The sequence below is a fragment of the Corylus avellana genome, chromosome 3, assembly GCF_965113065.1.
Source record: "Corylus avellana chromosome 3, dhCorAvel1.hap1.2, whole genome shotgun sequence".
In the NCBI taxonomy this organism is placed as follows: Eukaryota; Viridiplantae; Streptophyta; class Magnoliopsida; order Fagales; family Betulaceae; genus Corylus; species Corylus avellana.
Window position 1 is genome coordinate 1160631 of NC_142492.1, and position 15264 is coordinate 1175894.

At 33.5% G+C, this 15264-nt stretch overlaps 2 protein-coding genes across 2 annotated transcripts; both read left to right on the top strand.

The window, feature by feature from the left end:
- The first annotated feature begins 2384 nt into the window (after positions 1-2384).
- LOC132175441 (cytochrome P450 71D11-like) lies at positions 2385-4284 on the top strand. The gene is made up of 2 exons (XM_059587392.2): positions 2385-3323; positions 3563-4284. The coding sequence occupies exons 1-2, from the start codon at positions 2409-2411 to the stop codon at positions 4172-4174; spliced, it is 1527 nt and encodes a 508-aa protein (XP_059443375.2). The 5' UTR covers positions 2385-2408; the 3' UTR covers positions 4175-4284.
- Positions 4285-12570: 8286 nt separating this feature from the next.
- Positions 12571-14426, top strand: LOC132175413 (cytochrome P450 71D11-like). Its single transcript, XM_059587363.2, has 2 exons — positions 12571-13507; positions 13705-14426. Exons 1-2 carry the CDS (start codon positions 12593-12595, stop codon positions 14314-14316), a joined length of 1527 nt encoding a protein of 508 aa, XP_059443346.2. The 5' UTR covers positions 12571-12592; the 3' UTR covers positions 14317-14426.
- Positions 14427-15264: the final 838 nt, after the last annotated feature.

The following is a 15264-nucleotide window of genomic DNA, read 5'->3' on the forward strand; positions in this document are numbered from 1 at the left end:
ATCTAAAATCTAGTAATTAATGTGAATATTCTTGACTTCTTTTATTTTGTTCTCTATTGTTCTTTTGTGAGTATTTTTTTGTCACTACATATTGCTTTATAAAAGAGATTTTGTTTCTATAGGAGTAATGCTAAAAGAAAAGACTTATGTTTTATTTGTGTTCTTTTAAAATTTATGTGACTCTTATAATTACCATTGGATTTGTGATAAATTATTATTAGATTTTGATCAAATGATACTTTTAATAGCCACGTCAATTTTAGAAGGACATAAGGGTGACATTTAATATTACTCTTACTATAGAGAAATGAAGAAATAACACTTGTGTATATGTGGTGGTGGCCAAAATAAGATACATTTAACTAAAAATGAGACATATCATGTGCTAAAGAACCAAATATAGATGTGGTTGTTGGATTCAAAGTTATAATAAAGGTGATAGTTTTTTGTAATGCCTCAATGATGACTTTGTCTATACTTCTATTTAAAATACAAATTACAAACATTTGAAACTTAAATCAAAGATAAGGTTGTTAACAATTAACACTTTTTGAATATTTCATTTAACCTAGTCTTTAGCTTTGTTTCTACTTGTTTTATCTGGTGTATTCAAAATTGAGTAGGTTATTCCAATATGGGAAGTGGTAGGGAACCAAACAAATGAACCCAAAAAAATTTTCAAACTGACGTGGCCGACCGTGAGTGGCAGACAAAGGAGAGGGAATTACATTTTTTTTTAAATTTAAAAACCCTTGCCACATCAGTTTAGAAATGTTTCTGGGTTCATTTGTTTGGCTCCCTAGCACTCATCTTCCAATAAAAGTTGATTACTTAATTAATCTTTATTGCAGTTATGATTGATGTTGTGACAAATGCAAATTCCAAGATCACTAAAGAAGTAGAAAAGTATAGAATAGAAAAATTAACACAACCACACAAAACACCAAGATTTAAGTAGTTCGGCTTAACAAGCCTACATCTACTGGCGGAGACGATCCAGGAGAAATTCACTAACAAAAAGTGGAGTACAAAGAGTAGTACAAACAAAACCACTCAAACCCAAAAGCCCCAATACACCCCAATCCCACTCAAAAGAGAATTAGATACAAAAGAGAAAAATATTCTCTAAAATTCTCTAAGCATTTCAGCACTCCAAAAGTGAGATCAAAATGAAGAAAAAATGGTGTATCTCTTTTTCTCTACAGCACAAGTCTCTCTCCTTTTCACGGCAACTTCAGTTTTTCTTTGTCTCTATTTTCTCAACTAAAGTTTCTGCCTCTCCTCCTTGATGACCGAATGGCTTCAATAATAAAACAAAGCCAGCCTTTTCACAAAGCTTCTAGCGGAAGCTCAATCAATGGAGAGCAAAATGGACATGTGGGAGAGAAAAACAAGTCAAAAAGTATGGGATGCCGTAATGCTTTGGCGCCCACGGTAAGGTTGATGAACTAATTCAAGTCACCTAATCTGACAATTGAGATATACGAGTAATTATAAAAACTTCTCTTGTATCCCTCCAAAAATAAGGTGGCTTTTAAAATCACATTCTTTGAGGGATATAAGAGTAACATAAGACTGATTTCTAGCATTACTCAAGATATACACGGCTCGTCGAGTAATGCTACAAGTCACTTTTGTGTCCCTCCAAGAATAATGTGGCTCTTAAAATCACAATTAAGCTTATGATTGATTATTATTAGATTTTGATCAAATGATGATTTTTAAAAGCTACCTCATTTTTTAACGGACACAAGAGGAACTTATAGAATTACTCATACTCGTCACAACTTGGGGTCTAAATTAATAATTTCTTTAGTGATAATGTGTTATATATATATATATATATATATATATATATATATATATATAGTGAAGAAATTTCATACGTTACAAATCAAACCAACGATACTTGCTGTCTCAGGACTGAAATGAGTTGGATTAAAAACTGTATTATACTTTTTGGTCATATATTATTTGATAGTCCTTAAGGTTTATGTCATGACTGTCGTCGATGTTATGCGATATTAGCTATTAAATTCAAAAATAAATTATATGTATTAAAATATTAATTAAATGATTAAATTTAGTAAAATTTGTGTAGATAAGGTGATGTGTGGCTCGAAATTTTGATGTGACTGTGAAGTAATATGGACGACCATTTTCTTTGGCCGACTATGTCGAATTTTTTTTTATATATATTGATGGGGACTAAAAAAAATAAAATATTCACCCTTGTGGGGATCGACACGGGTGGCTACCTAGCTATCAATTTTGAGCTATAAATATGCTTACACTGCATAACATTCGAACCAAGCAAGAAGAAATATCTTGTTATTGTCTGTTTATCTGTTCTCCTAAACATCAAACACAAAAAAGAAAAGAAAAAAAAAAAAAAAAGAGTTTCCATAATGGAACTCGAAGCCTTATCCCTCCCAATCCTTTTCTCCTTCTTGATTTTCATGTTAATGGTGCTGAAAATAGGGAAGAGATTCAAAACCCACGATTCTTTAAGCCTTCCCCCAGGGCCATGGAAGCTTCCCATCTTTGGAAACATGCACAACTTTGCCTCAGGCCTCCCACCCCATCGTGCGTTGAGGGAGTTGGCAAAGAAGCATGGACCTTTGATGATGCTTCGCCTAGGAGAAGTTTCCACTCTTGTGGTTACTTCTGCAGAGTATGCAAAAGAGGTGATGAAAACCCATGATGCAATCTTTGCATATAGACCAACTGTTATTTCCTCAGAGATCATTTCTTATGATAATACCAACATTGGCTTTGCACCCTTGGGGAATTACTGGAGACAGCTACGAAAAATATGTGTTCTTGAGCTTTTGAGTCCAAAACGAGTTGAATCTTACAAATCACTCAGAGAAGATGAGCTGTCAAATTTAATAAAGTTGATTGGTTCAAAAGCTGGATCTACTGTCAATCTTTCCAGAGTAGTGTTTTCAACAGTTTATGGGATTACTTCAAGGGCGGCTTTTGGTAATAAGTGTGGAGAACAAGAGAGATTCATAGAGATTATGAAGGAAGTTATCAAGCTTTTTGCAGGTTTCAATATTGCAGATTTCTTTCCTTCCATTAAAGTTCTTCATGTGATCAGTGGGGTGAGGCCTAGACTTGAGACGATGCACAAGGTGGTTGATAGCATAATGCAAAAAATCATCAATGACCATATGGCAAAGGCAGCATCAGCAAAAGCAGGGGAGGCTGCTGCAGCAGCAGATCAGGAAGATTTAGTTGATGTTCTCCTCAAATTTCATGAGCAGGCCGGTGACTCTGAATTTTCCTTGACTTTTAACAACATCAAGGCTGTAATGCTGGTAATAATTATATTCACCCTTCTTCTCATACCATGCTTTTTTTTTTTCTTTTTTTTCCTATCTCAACTTATCAGCAAAAGTAAAAGTCCTTTGTGTGAAATTTATCAGCAACTTGTAAAGGGCACTTTCTTTTTATTGCTCAACTAAAAAGCTTCTTTCTTTTTTTTTCTTCTTCTTCTTTTTGGTTATAACTGCTTAATTAACTCAAACTCAAACTCAAACTTTCTGACCATTTTCAGGACATTTTTGCTGCTGGGAGTGAGACATCCGCCATAACCATAATCTGGGCGATGTCACAAATGATGAAAAATCCAGAAGTGATGAAGAAGGCACAAGCTGAGGTGAGGGAAGTCTTCAATGCAAAAGGGTTGATTGATGAAACAGCAGTTAATGAGATGAAATATTTGAAGTTACTTGTTAAGGAGACCCTGCGACTTCACCCACCTTCTGCTCTTTTACTCCCTAGAGAATCTAGTGAGAGGTGTGAACTTAATGGGTATGAAATTCCCGCAAAAACAAAGGTTATTGTTAATGCTTGGGCAATTTCAAGAGACCCCAAATATTGGACTGACCCTGAGAGTTTCAAGCCAGAGAGATTCATTGATAGCTCTCATGATTTTAAGGGGACTAATTTCGAATATCTTCCTTTTGGAGCTGGAAGGAGGGTGTGCCCTGGCACCAATTTTGGCCTTGCCAATGTTGAGTATGCAATTGCTCTGCTTTTGTACCATTTTGATTGGAAACTTCCCAATGGAATGAAGCCTGAAGATTTGGACATGACTGATATTGCTGGCGCCACAGTTGGAAGAAAGGAGGATCTGCAGTTGATTCCAATTGCTTATACTCCCTAGCCTGTTGAATAAGCAAGCTCCAGCATCAACTAAATTCCTTCTTCCGCAGATAGCTAGTATATATATATACAACCTAGTTGGAAATTGGAATAAGATTTGAACTTTGTATTTCTTTTGGGTTTTGAACTATCTTAATGCCATGATACATCTGCTCCGTTAAATAATTAGCTTAAGTTTTCTAGACAAATCGTGATTTAACACGGTATCAAAGTCAATCATCATGTATTGAACCGACTACTAAGTATTTTATTCGTCAAACAAAGATCCACATATATAATATGTACAAGTTAAACTGTTTTTTTTTTTTTTTTTTTTTTCATTATGGGAAAGTAAACAATTGTCGTATTCGATTAAACATAAAGCTGCCTTGCATAGCTTATCTGGAGATCTACTGAGACAGAAAATACTGTCATAATCATAAAGCTCCAAATTGCAATGGCATATTCTTTTACAGTTCATCACAAGAAGAATATCAGCAAAATTGTCATGTCGATCGACAGCTTTTGTTCATAAAATTAAATAAAGTTATGATCAAAATGAGGTAAATGCATGCAGCACAGCACATGCAAATCACTTATTAGATCAAAAAACTTGTACTTCTGTTTAGTATTTTGTGTTGGTGATGAATTCCTCAGATAGAAAAAAGTGTTCTAAGTTGTTTAATTAAGCCCTGTAATCATTGAGTCCTGTTGTTCATATATTGAAGGCTATGTTTGCTAAAGAACTTGAAAAATGAAGCGGACCGGAACTGTAGAAGATTTGATTGATGTAAGAAAAAAAAAAAAAAAAAAAAAAAGTAAGTAAAAATGTTTTGTATGAAAAAGTGAAAAAAAAAAATTTTGTTTTGTAGTGATTTTTTTATTTGAATAATAATAAAAAATTATTGGATGTGATGTAAAAAATAAAAATATTAAGGTTGATTTTGAGAGAAATAATATAAAATATTAAGGTTATGTGCTAGTTCTAATAATATAGCACGTTAATTCATTCAAGATGCTATCATTCTGGCGAGAAAATTGGAAACAATGGATGATCATTCAAAAACAGAGGGAGTATTGGCGTATTCAAAGCCTCGAAAGAATTGACCGCATCAACAAAAGATCCGGCAAATACCATATTTTTAAGGTAATCAACGACCCATATTTAAGTTTTTTAAGGTATTCAACAATTTACTAATTCAAAAGCTCATTTTCTTAGCTTTTTTTTTTTTTTTTTTTTTTAAAGGGATTCCATATCAGTCTCATTCATAGAAATCATGAGCATAAAGCTCTTACAAGCAACCATAGCCAAAACTACAAGGTTACAAGCGTCATAGATGACGTATTACATTCCAGACCCAAAACCAATCTACTAACCCATGACTAATCTTCATACTAAAAAATTGATTTGTGCTAAACAAACTCAAACTAATGCATATGTAGTGCTTATTCATCGGAATTGAGGGTAGACAAACCCCCAACCGAAACTCTTCCTCTTCGACCCGAAAGCCAGGATACCGTTTACATCCACAACCCAAAAGTTTGGACCATAGCAAATAACCCAGACGGCATCACGCATGCAGATCGAGAGGGGATAGAGCCTTATTACAAGCAAAAATAGGAAATAAAAGCGTACAAGGAAATAAAGGGACTAAAACAAAAATACAATCAGAATAGAAAAAAAGGGTCAAACAACAAATGGAAAACCAACATAACAGGGAAAAAACTGAAGAATCACACTAAGCGGGAAACGGCAGCCGGAAGGAAGCCAATCGCGTGCTGGCCGGAAACAGACGCTGAAGGTGGTGTTGAAGCTCATCGTGGGGGGACACGAGGAAAGACCCGACAACGGACGGTGGGCGGCATAGCGGGCGTGGAGGAGATCGGCGTCACACACAAAACAAACTGGGGGGGAGTTTGAATGAATCCCCCAAGAGCATCACCCACAAAGTGTGATAAACAGGAAAGGCAACAAAAACAACACAACAAAATACACAGCAAAAAACAGACATAAAGGAAAGGAAATAAAACAACCAGAAACGAAATCAAAAAAACAGTCGGAGAGAACCGAAATTGAACCACATCCGGAGAGACGGATCTAGTGCAAAAGGTGTGATGGGCACTGGCGGATCCTAGTAGCAAAGTGGTGGAGCACGCATCGGGTGGACCAGGCGATGAGCGGTTGATCGAGCAGGGACGACACGAACCAGAGCTAAACCCGACCCAGCAACCGGCACGGCAGATGGAAAAGGGCGGAAGATCGGCCTCGAAAAAAACCCTAAAATCAGAAAAGGGGCGGAGAGGGAGGGAGAGGAAGAAAACGCCCAAAGAGCAAGGGACATCAAGTAAATAGGCTAACTCTAGGGCGGCGGGAGAAGAGGATGAGGGGGATGAGGGGGGAAGGGGGAGAACAGGGGTTCTCCCCCTCTGACGACACTCTCTGCTAAAGATGAAACCTTAGCAGAGATCTAAATTGCTTCCCCATAATAGACTTTAAATTTTCTTAGCTATTTACTGATTTTTTATTGTGTTTTTGTTGTTTTTTAATAAGGGTTTGACTTCTCCTTATATCTTTTTCATAAGTGATCTTTAGGGTGGAGGTTTTATCTTGACCTTTGGGTCAACGAGGATTAGTTTCGGCGTGAGAATTTTGCTCTTATGGCTGAGAAAAAATAAAAGTTGAAAATATGAACTACCTATGTATTAGATTGAGTCTATCTGGAGCATATGATTTATCAGAGCTTTATGCTCTTTGATGTAAAGGCTTTATGTTCTTGATCTTTTTTCAATGAATGAATATGAAAGATACTCCTAAAAAAAAATAATAAAAAAAAAGAGCACATGCATCCTATTTTTTTTTAAAGGTAAAGACTATGGATCCATTAAGAGCTTTAAGCTCATCCTTAATCACTCTGCATCTTGTACTGTCTTACACCATAGGGATTGACTCATAACTAATCTTTTCAACAAGATAGTTAATAAACATAAATTGACAGTACCATACCTCATTTCACTTGTGACTTCGTTTCCCATTAAACCTCATTCATGGGATCTCCAATCACAGAGGTTGGGTATCAATCACAGTGTCATGATTTGGGTATCAGTCCTATCCCCCTCGATGCTTCTCTCACTAGCCTTCTTGCTAGTGGCTTGGTCAAAGAATCTATAGAATTCTTTTATGACCTCACAAAGTCCATGGACATATACCGGTCTCAATAAGCTGCCTTACAATATTGTGCACTTTCTTATTATAAATTATTTGCTCGAGCTTTGGCAGCCTGAAAATCACAATAAGCACATAGGTGGAACTGTGTTAGCTTATAAAGACAAATAAATTAACCAATAGGTTCTTAGCCATTCATCTTCAGTTCCTGCCTTCTCCAAGGCAATTAACTCTGACTCCATAGTAAACCTTTCTAAGCAATTCTTTTTTAAGGACTTCCAAAAGATAACTCCTTTAGCCAGAGTAAACACATAGCCACTAGTAGGCTTTGCTTATCTGAATCAAAAATCCAGTTAGCATCACAATATCCTTTCAATATAACAGGATAATCACAACATGACAAACCAAAATTAATTGTGCCTTTAAAGTTTCTCAACAATTTAGAGATAGCATCTCAATGCTCAATACCATGATTATGAGTATATCTACTCAATCTAGTAACAATATATGTAATATTATAGCACCTATAATATTATCCTCACTATCACATAATTTGCAATATCTTCCTCAAATTAAAATTTTGTTATATATATATATATATATATATATATATTAACCCTAAAACTTTTTCAATAATGCAAAAAAATTGAAAAGGTTGCATCATGTTTTGTTTGCTTCCTTGAATTATTTTTGTATGGGTAGGTACGTGGATCCATCCTTGGTTGTCCAATCTCCATTTGTCGGGTTTTTTTAGGGTTAATGCTAGAAAAAAAAATATTTTTTTTCTTTTATTTTTTTAAAGTTGATGTAACTTTTAAAAATATAATTTGATCAAAATTCAATAGTGATCCATTTCAAATCCAATAATAATTTTAAAAGTCGCATCACCTTGAAATGAACAGAAGACAAAAATCTTCTTCTTAACATTACTCAATTCTTCTCACTCTAAAACTTATTCCCCTTCAATCGACTACTGACTGTTGTGTTACTTATCCAAATGAGATTTAGAGTCTGTTTGAGATTGCGTTTGAGGGATCTAAAAGTGCTTTTAACACTAGAAAAACCTGTTTGGAAAAAAACGTACTCGTTTAGTAAAAAAATTTAAAGCGCTTTTAAATGTCTAAAAAGCCTAAAAATGACTAAAAAAATACTTTTGGCAAAAGCTGAAAAATGAAGCTTTTGCCTAAAAATTCTTTTTGACTTAAAAGCTCTATTTTTCAAACACAATCTCAAACAGACTCTTAAGAAATGTTAAAGAATATTTCAAGAGTTATACTCGTATTTCAATTCCCTCCATTGAAGATCCAAAAATGGTTAAAAGGTCTTGAGACAATCATGCTCATTCTCAATATTCCTTGCTTGTCCACAATTTGTTCCGTTTAAGAAACTTTTCGTACTTTTATTGCCTTTATTGGTTATTCCAGTTACTTTAACCTGACTAGTTTTTTATTTTTTTGTAATTTCTCATTTTCCTTTTCTCGTATCGCATAAAAAAAAAAAAAAAAAAAAAAAAAAAATAGCCTTTGGCATTAAGCCACAAACATGGAGAGGGCGATCACATATCACGTTACGTACCAAACCTCAAATTTATCTGATCATGTAAATATATTGCAGCGTTGAGATTCCCATTTGTTTGGTTCTGGTGGGGTCTTTCATTAGTTGTTGTCGAGTGAGCCATGATTGGAACAATTATTATTGTCTACAAAATTTGAGAAAGAAAAGTCTGCACTGTGAAAAAATTTGAAAGAATATGAGTAAATCTCTAGCGATACAGATGTATCTTGAAACTATATATATATGACGCAAAGTAAATCATTTTCAGGATTACCTTTATGAATTCAATAAAATTATTTCAAATCCAAAATCTAGAAATTAATGTGAATATTCTTGACTTCTTTTTTTTTTGTTCTCTATTGTTCTTTTGTGAGCATTTTTTTGTCACTACATATTGCTTTATAAAAGAGATTTTGTTTATATAGGAGTAATGTTAAAAGAAAGACTTAAATTTTTTTTTTTGTTTTCTTAAAATTGATGTGGTTTTTATAATTATTATTAAATTTGTGATAAATTACTATTAAATTTTGATCAAATGATACTTTTAATAGCCACGTCAATTTTAAGAAGACATGAGGGTGACATTTAATATTACTCTTACCATAAAGAAACGGAGAAATAACACTTGTGTATATATCGTGGTAGCCAAAATAAGATACATTTAACTAAAAATGAGACATATCATGTGCTAAAGAACCAAATATAGATGTGGTTGTTGGAGTCAAAGTTATAATAAAGGTGATAGGTTTTTGTACTGCCTTGACGGCTTTGTCTATACTTCTATTTATAACAAATTACAAGATATATACTTGGCTTTCAATAAGTGCGATTTTAAAAATTGTGTTTTTAAAATCGTACAGGCGTTTGGTAAAACATGCTAAAAATTACATTTTTTTTTTATTAATTGAATGTTTGGATAACATTAGCATATAATTGCAGTTTTATGACCAAATTAGCAATAAGAGCATTTCTTTATAACAGTAAAATAACTAACATTGTCTATAAGCCTCTATTTTTAACACCTATGCAAACAAAAGTATGACTTATAATTTGACATTAACTTTGAGTTTTCTACTTAGCAATTATATATTGCTATATTACTTGTTTCTATACGCTTTTTTGTTTTTGTATTTTTTATTTCTTGAAACATATTCCAAACAGACATATAATAAAAAATAGAAGAACAATCCATCAAATTAAACTAATAATGTTTATCAAATTTAATTGTTACATAATTTACCAATAATTTAAATTAGTACTTGATAAATCACAAAAAAAAAAAAAAAAAAAACTTAAAAGGGCATTAAAAATTAGCCTAAAACATAAATAATAAGCACTGTTTACAGCCCACAAACTGATCGGGCTATATTGTGATGGATTGCAAATCACTATGCATGCACGGTAATTTAAATAAAATTTTGAAAAAAAAAAAAAAATCACAACTTTACTCTGCAGAAATGGCCGAAAAACATAAACGAATATATAAAAAGGCAAAGTTATCATACAAACCGCATAAAACAACATCAAACACCAAACTGTGGAAAGTTTTACAAAAGGAAATGAGTTATATGGAGAAAAAGAAAATATTAAGGTGAGATTCTTACCTGGTAGAGGGGCAGAGAGATGGACAACAGCGACGCATACTGCTACAGGGCGGAGAAATGATGAACAAGACAGAGGATGAAGAAAAAGAAGAGAAAATAAGGGTATTAATATATTTTAGGTAGATATTCTTGGTATTTTTTTTATTCCCACCCAAAAAAAATGTAACTATTGCGTCAAATATCTTTTTAATAGAAATCATGATTTTGTTTTAAATTCACACTTTTTTCAAATAAGCACACTCTAATCAGCTTATGGAAATCGCAGATTTTTTTGCGATTTTAAAATTTGTGTTTTTAAAATTGCAATCCCAAACACCATAAAATTTCGATTTGGTTTAAAACCGCAGATTATTTTTTTTAAAATGCACTCCCAAATGCACCCTACATATTGCTTTATAAAGGAGATTTTGTTTCTATAGGAGTAATGTTAAAAGAAAGATTTATGTTTTTTTGTGTGTCTTTTTAAAATTGATGTTGCTCTTATAATTACCATTAAATTTGTGATAAATTACTATTAGATTTTGATCAAATGATACTTTTAATAGTCACATCAATCTTAAGAAAACATAAGGGTGACATTTAATATTACTCTTACTATGGAGAAACAGACAAATAACACTTGTGTATATATATGGTGGTGGCCAAAATAAGATACATTTAACTAAAAATGAGACATATCATGTGCTAAAGAACCAAATATAGATGTGGTTGTTGGATTTAAAGTTATAATAAAGGTGATAGTTTTTTTGTAATGCCTCAATGACGACTTTGTCTATACTTGTATTTATAATAAATTACAAGATATGTACTTGGCTTTGAAATACAAATTGCAAATATTTGAAACTTAAATCAAAGATAAGGTTGTTAACAATATAACACTTTTTGAATATTTCATTTAACCTGGTCTTTAGCTTTATTTCTACTTGTTTTATCTGGTGTATTCAAAACTGAGCAGGTTATTCTAATAAGGAAAGTGTTAGAGAGCTAAACAAATGAACCCAGAAAAATTTTTAAAATGACGTGGCCGACTGTGAGTGGTAGACAAGGGAGAGGGAATTGTATTCTTTTTTTAATTTAAAAACCCTTGCCAGGTCAGTTTGAAAAATTTTTTGGGTTCATTTGTTTGGCTCCCTAGCACTCCTCTTCCAATCAAAGTTGATTAAGTAATTAATCTTTATTGCTATTATGATTGAGATATACGAGTAATTCTAAAAATTCCTCTTGTATCCCTCCAAAAATGAGGTGGCTTTTAAAATCACATTTTTGGAGGGATATAAGAGTGACACAAAACTGATTTCTAGCATTACTCAAGATATACACAGCTCGTCGAGTAATGCTACAAGTCACTTTTGTGTCCCTCCAAGAATAATGTGGTTCTTAAAATCACAATTAAGCTTATGATTGATTATTATTGAATTTTGATCAAATGATGATTTTTAAAAGCCACATCATTTTTTAACGAATACAAGAGAGACTTCTAAAATTACTCATACTTGTCACAACTTAAGGTCTAAATCAATAATTTCTTTAGTGATAATGTGTGTTTGGTTTGTAACGTATGAAATTTCTTCACTATATATATATATATAGTGAAGAAATTTCATACGTTACAAACCAAACCAATGATAGGTGCTGTCTTAGGACTGAAATGAGTTGGATTAAAAACTTTATTATACTTTTTGTCATATATTATTTGCTAGTGTATAAGGTTTATGTCATGACTGTCGTCGATGTTGTGTCATATTAGCTTTTAAATTAAAAAATAAATTATGCTATTAAAATTTATTTAAATAATTAAATTTAGTAAAATTTGTGTTGATAAGTTGATGTATCATGTATGGCTTGAAATTTTGATGTGAGCATGAACTAATATGGACGACCATTTTCATTGGCCGACTTTGTTGAATTTTTTTATATATATTGATGGGTAATAAAAAAAATAAAATATATATTCACCCTTGTGGGGATCGACGTGGATAGCTACCTAGTCATTAATTTTGAGCTATAAATATGCTTACACTGCATAACATTCGAACCAAGCAAGAAGAAATCTCTTGTTATTGTCTGTTTATCTGTTCTCCTAAAACATCAAAAAAAAAAAAAAAAAAGAGTTTCGAAAATGGAACTCGAAGCCTTATCCTTCCCAATCCTTTTCTCCTTCTTGATTTTCATGTTAATGGTGCTGAAAATAGGGAAGGGATTCAAAGCCCACGATTCTTTAAGCCTTCCCCCAGGGCCATGGAAGCTTCCCATCTTTGGAAACATGCACAACTTTGCCTCAGGCCTCCCACCCCATCGTGCGTTGAGGGAGTTGGCAAAGAAGCATGGACCTTTGATGATGCTTCGCCTAGGAGAAGTTTCCACTCTTGTTGTTACTTCTGCAGAGTATGCAAAAGAAGTGATGAAAACCCATGATGCAATCTTTGCAAATAGACCAACTGTTCTTTCCTCAGAGATCGTGTCTTATGATTCTACCAACATTGGCGCTGCACCCTTGGGGAATTACTGGAGACAGCTAAGAAAAATCTGTGTTCTTGAGCTTTTGAGTCCAAAACGAGTTGAATCTTACAAATCACTCAGAGAAGAAGAGCTGTCAAATCTCATAAAGTTGATTGGTTCAAAAGCTGGATCTACTGTCAATCTTTCCAGCGTAGTGTTTTCAATAGTTTATGGGATTACTTCAAGGGCGGCTTTTGGTAAGAAGTGTGAAGAACAAGAGAGATTCATAGAGATTGTGAAGGAACTTATCGAGTTTGCTGCAGGTTTCAATATTGCAGATTTCTTTCCTTCTATTAAAGTTCTTCATGTGATCAGTGGGGTGAGGCCTAGACTTGAGACGATGCACAAGGACGCTGATAGCATAATGCAAAAAATCATCAATGACCATATGGCAAAGGCAGCATCAGCAAAAGCAGGGGAGGCTGCTGCAGCAGCAGATCAAGAAGATTTGGTTGATGTTCTCCTCAAATTTCATGAGCAGGCCGGTGACACTGAATTTTCGTTGACTTTTAACAACATCAAGGCTGTAATCCTGGTAATTATATTCACCCTTCTTCTCGTACCATGCTTTTTTTTCCTTTTCTTTTTTTTCCCTATCTCAACTTATCAGCAACTTGTAAAGGGCACTTTCTTTTTATTGCTCAACTAAAAAGCTTTTTTTTTTTTTTTCCTTCTTCTTTTTGGTTATAACTGCTTAATTAACTCTAACTCAAACTTTCTGACCATTTTCAGGACATTTTTGCTGCTGGGAGTGAGACATCAGCCATAACCATAATCTGGGCGATGTCAGAAATGATGAAAAATCCAGAAGTGATGGAGAAGGCACAAGCTGAGGTGAGGGAAGTCTTCAACGCAAAAGGGGTGATTGATGAAACAGCAGTTTATGAGATGAAATATTTGAAGTTAGTTGTTAAGGAGACCCTGCGACTTGGCCCTCCTTCTAATCTTTTAATCCCTAGAGAATCTAGTGAGAGGTGTGAACTTAAAGGGTATGAAATTCCTGCAAAAACAAAGGTTATTGTTAATGCTTGGGCAATTTCAAGAGACCCCAAATATTGGACTGACCCTGAGAGTTTCAAGCCAGAGAGATTCATTGATAGCTCTCATGATTTCAAGGGGACTAATTTCGAATATCTTCCTTTTGGAGCTGGAAGGAGGGTATGCCCTGGCACCAATTTTGGCCTTGCCATTGTTGAGTATGCAATTGCTCTGCTTTTGTACCATTTTGATTGGAAACTTCCCAATGGAATGAAGCCTGAAGATTTGGACATGACTGATATTGCTGGCGCCACAGTCGGAAGAAAGGAGGATCTGCAGTTGATTCCAATTGCTTATACTCCCTAGCCTGTTGAATAAGCAAGCTCCAGCATCAACTAAATTCCTTCTTCCGCAGATAGCTAGTATATATATATACAACCTAGTTGGAAATTGGAATAAGATTTGAACTTTGTATTTCTTTTGGGTTTTGAAGTATCTAATGCCATGATACATCTGCTCCGTTAAATAATTAGCTTAAGTTTTTGAGACAAAACGTGATTTAACACGGTATCAAAGTCAATCATCATGTATTGAACCGACTACTACAGCTTTATTTGTTAATATGTTTTCTGAAGCGTTTTTAATTTTTGGTTTGAAAAAGTATTTTATTCGTCAAACAAAGATCCACATATATAATATGTACAAGTTAAACTGTTTTTTTGTTTTTTTTTTTTTTTCCATTATGGGAAAGTAAACAATTGTCGTATTCGATTAAACATAAAGCTGCCTTGCAAAGCTTATCTGGAGATCTACTGAGACAGAAAATACTGTCATAATCATAAAGCTCCAAATTGCAATGGCATATTCTTTTACAGTTCATCACAAGAAGAATATCAGCAAAATTGTCATGTCGATCGACAGCTTTTGTTCATAAAATTAAATAAAGTTATGATCAAAATGAGGTAAATGCATGCAGCACAGCACATGCAAATCACTTATTAGATCAAAAAACTTGTACTTCTGTTTAGTATTTTGTGTTGGTGATGAATTCCTCAGATAGAAAAAAGTGTTCTAAGTTGTTTAATTAAGCCCTGTAATCATTGAGTCCTGTTGTTCATATATTGAAGGCTATGTTTGCTAAAGAACTTGAAAAATGAAGCGGACCGAAACTGTAGAAGATTTGATTGATGTAAGAAAAAAAAAAAAAAAAAAAAAGTAAGTAAGAATGTTTTGTATGAAAAAGTGAAAAAAAAAAAAAAATTGTTTTGTAGTGATTTTTTTATTTGAATAGTAATAAAAAATTATTGATGTAAT

What these genes read in the sequence shown, in the direction of transcription:
- LOC132175441 (XM_059587392.2), top strand. Translation starts at nt 2,409, where the DNA reads ATGGAACTCGAAGCCTTATCCCTCCCAATCCTTTTCTCCTTCTTGATT. An exon ending in ACATCAAGGCTGTAATGCTG is followed by an intron (nt 3,324 to 3,562) that starts GTAATAATTATA and finishes GACCATTTTCAG; the next exon opens with GACATTTTTGCTGCTGGGAG.
- LOC132175413 (XM_059587363.2), top strand. Translation starts at nt 12,593, where the DNA reads ATGGAACTCGAAGCCTTATCCTTCCCAATCCTTTTCTCCTTCTTGATT. An exon ending in ACATCAAGGCTGTAATCCTG is followed by an intron (nt 13,508 to 13,704) that starts GTAATTATATTC and finishes GACCATTTTCAG; the next exon opens with GACATTTTTGCTGCTGGGAG.